Raw genomic sequence first — 3308 nt, forward strand, 5'->3', positions numbered from 1 at the left:
GTTCCAGTGCTTCACCACCCTCTCCGTGAAGAACTTCTTCCTGATATCTAATCTAAATCTCCCCACTTTCAATTTAAACCCATTACCCCTTCTCCTGTCACTACAGGCCCTTGTAAAAAGTCCCCTCCCAGCTTCCTCGTAGCTTCTATACAGGTATTGGAAGGCTGCTGTAAGGTCTCCCCGGACCCTTCTCTTCTCCAGGCTGAACAAGCCCAACTCTCTCAGCCTGTCCCCATAGCAGAGGTGCTCCAGCCCTCTGAGCGTCTTCATGGCCTCCTCTGGACTCACTCCAACAGGTCCATACTCTCCTTATGTTGAGAGCCCCAGAGCAGGATGCAGCACACCAGATGGGGTCTCATGATAGCAGAGTGAAGGGGGTGAATCCTCTCCCTCGACCTGCTGGCCACACTTCTCCTGATACAGCCCAGGATACAGTTGGCTTTCTGGGCTGCCAGCGCACACTGCTGGCTCCCGGTCAGCTTTTTATCCCACCGTCCAGCTTTTCATCCACCAGTACCCCCAAGTCCTTCTCCTCAGGGCTGCTCTCGATCCATTCTCCACCGAGCCTGTACTTGTGCTTGAGATTGCCCCGACCCAGGTGCAGGACCTTGCACTTGGCCTTGTTGAACTCCATGAGGTTGGCAGTGGCCCACCTCTCCAGCCTGTCCAGGTCCCTCTGGATGGCATCCCTTCCCTCCCACATGTCAACCGCACCACACAGCTTGGTGTCATCAGCAAACTTGCTGAGGGTGCACTCAATCCCACTGTCCATGCAGACAAAGATTTCTTATACGATTAAGAATGACACAAAAAGAAAAACGTAAAACATGACAGTAAGGTGTCTTTTTCTAAATCTTGCAGGGTTTTTATATGTAAGTGCAATGTGTTTATATGTAAGTGCATTAACAAAAAAGCATTATTTTCTCTTTGAAGTGGAGAATAATTGTTTTAAGTTTCACTTTTAAGTTTCCTTTTTTTTTTCTTAAAAAAAAAAAAGGCCTTGGTTCTTAGTGTGCACTAAGAACCAGTTACTGTTTAGAGATGGAAAGATCTGTGCACAACAGAACCTGTTTTCGTTTGTTTGACCAACAAGATAACAGGTAAAACATTTAATTCACAAAAAAAGCAAAGTGGTCAGTTCATTATGAATAAAACACATCTTAAAAAGTGAATGTTTACATCCTACCTTGTGACTGTACAAGCTTCAGAGAAAAGATTTTTTAACAAGAACGTCTATGTAAAAATATTTTATCAATGTAACACAAGATAAAGACAAGTAGCTATTTGTAGTATAATCGGACCACAGAACTGGATTGCGATGAGACACCAAAAAGTAGTCAAAATGTTTTGTTACATCAGAGCCATTTATACCACAAACTTTTTATAAATACACTTGTTGATTCAGGTCAATATGTAACAGTTCATCATGGAACTAAATGTAAGAGATTTATTAATTACATTATATGATAAAGGCTCATTCCTTCAAGCTTTCTGTGATGCTTTCCTGACACATGATGAATAAAGTTCTGTATTAACAATGCCCCTTGAGAACAGCAGAATGCTAATTCAGCAGTTGCACACAGCATGCCCAGAACCTGGATGCTGGTAAAACTACTAGCCCCAACTGCATTAGCTCCCCTCTTTTTAAGTCTAAAGGACTGTTATACTTAGTGTTGCTAATTATTCATGTCAAGCTTTCAAAATGGAATGGTTCACATGACGTTCTCTCAAACAGTAGAAATTCCCACATTAATCACAATCTATAAGGTACGCATTTGATCAACTACCACTTTTAACCTATCTTCACTAGTTCTTAATGTAAATACTGTCCATCTTCAAATTTTTCAGACAACCTCACTTCTCATACAAATTTTTTAAACACCGTACTGAAGCGACCTAACAGTTATGTAAGAGTACCTGTACACTAACATAATTATTTCAGATTTCAACCGATTTGCTTGACTGAGGCCTACATAATGAATTTATGCAATGGTTAACGCAGCAGCTTAAAAAAAAAAATAAATCAATCTTTCAATTAAATCTGAAGTAATAAAACAAGTTTGCAGAATAGGACTGTACAAATTTGATTCAACATAAGTAATACTTTTCATTAAGAAGCAGCCTCTTCAGGGTTAACAGCTGTGTTACAATGGAAGGTCTAGTGTTTAGCAGTGAGTAAAGTGTTTCAAGGTGGTCACTATGGACAGTACGGTACGCTTTCTCAGCGATCAGAAAAGACACCAGAAAGGAAGCTGTGTTTTTTGTAAGTTAAAATACAAAATTATAATGGGCAACTACTAAGTACATCTTAGCCATACAGTATGGATGACAAAAATGCACTGATCAAATAAAATATCAATAGGAGAGAATAATATGAAAAGAGTTAAAACTTCACAGATGTTTCATCAATTCCAAATGATGGTAGAGATACAGTAAAATGTCAAAGGAATTGGCACAGAGTCACAAAGAAGGTGTAGGTGTGTGTTTTCAAAACCTTCTGTCATTTTTTATCCATCACCTGAATTAAAAAAACTGCAACTGGCAACAAGGAAAAAAACACAAGCCAAAACCCTAAAACAAAGATACTGAACTAACACTGAATTTCTGACATAAATAGTCCACGCAGTACCCTGAATTCATTTTCGTGTGCTTCAGAGAGCTCTGCTCATGCTCAGTTTCAGACATCTATACATTTTATCATAATAAAGTAACACTGAAAAAGCAAGGGAGTCCCAGTTAAGCTTCACCCTTAATCACTTAATGGGAAAATTATTTGAACATTAACTACATCTTAGCAACCTGCTGCATATAAGTTTAAAGATGTTTGAATCCTTCAGAAAATAAGCATACATCCTCTACATAAAAGCAAACCCCACAACCCATAAACTGCATCATGAAAAAACCCCAGGTTTTGCATTTTCTGTCTATCATTTCTAAAGTTACCTTATACTCATTTGTAGCAATCCGCTCTGGTTCTTTTCTCTTCTTTTTCCCCTTTTTATCCTTGGTGTGCTGACTACCAGAGGCCTGGTAAGACTGTAGATCCACTCGTGAATGAAATTGGTATCGGCCGCTTTCCACATCACAGTAGTAATAAATTCCGGTTGCTGGATCATAATACAGTTGATTTTCCTTTGTAAGAAAAATAAAGAACAATGTTATCATTAGTTCAATAAATACGCTATTCAAAGAAAGATCCAGTTGATAAAGAACCACATACTAAGTTAAAAACCAAAAATCCTCAGACTAAAGAACTGTGGTGGTTTGACCAAGTAGCACAGCAGTGTGGGCCACTGCCAACCTCATGG

The 3308-nt window shown here is 39.2% G+C and overlaps 1 protein-coding gene across 1 annotated transcript in view; it reads right to left on the reverse strand.

Annotated features, from left to right (window-relative positions):
• The window catches only part of LOC104513165 (angiogenic factor with G patch and FHA domains 1-like), a gene marked incomplete at both ends in the record, with an annotated part of 15417 nt that extends 12285 nt beyond the window's left edge, over positions 1-3132 (reverse strand). Inside the window, one exon of the mRNA XM_010156419.1 lies at positions 2944-3132. Coding sequence (XP_010154721.1) covers positions 2944-3132 — 189 coding nt within the window. The remainder of the gene's footprint in view (positions 1-2943) is intronic.
• Between the last annotated feature and the right edge of the window lie 176 nt (positions 3133-3308).

This window comes from Eurypyga helias, unplaced genomic scaffold (genome assembly GCF_000690775.1).
Source record: "Eurypyga helias isolate BGI_N326 unplaced genomic scaffold, ASM69077v1 scaffold44587, whole genome shotgun sequence".
Taxonomy (NCBI): Eukaryota; Metazoa; Chordata; class Aves; order Eurypygiformes; family Eurypygidae; genus Eurypyga; species Eurypyga helias.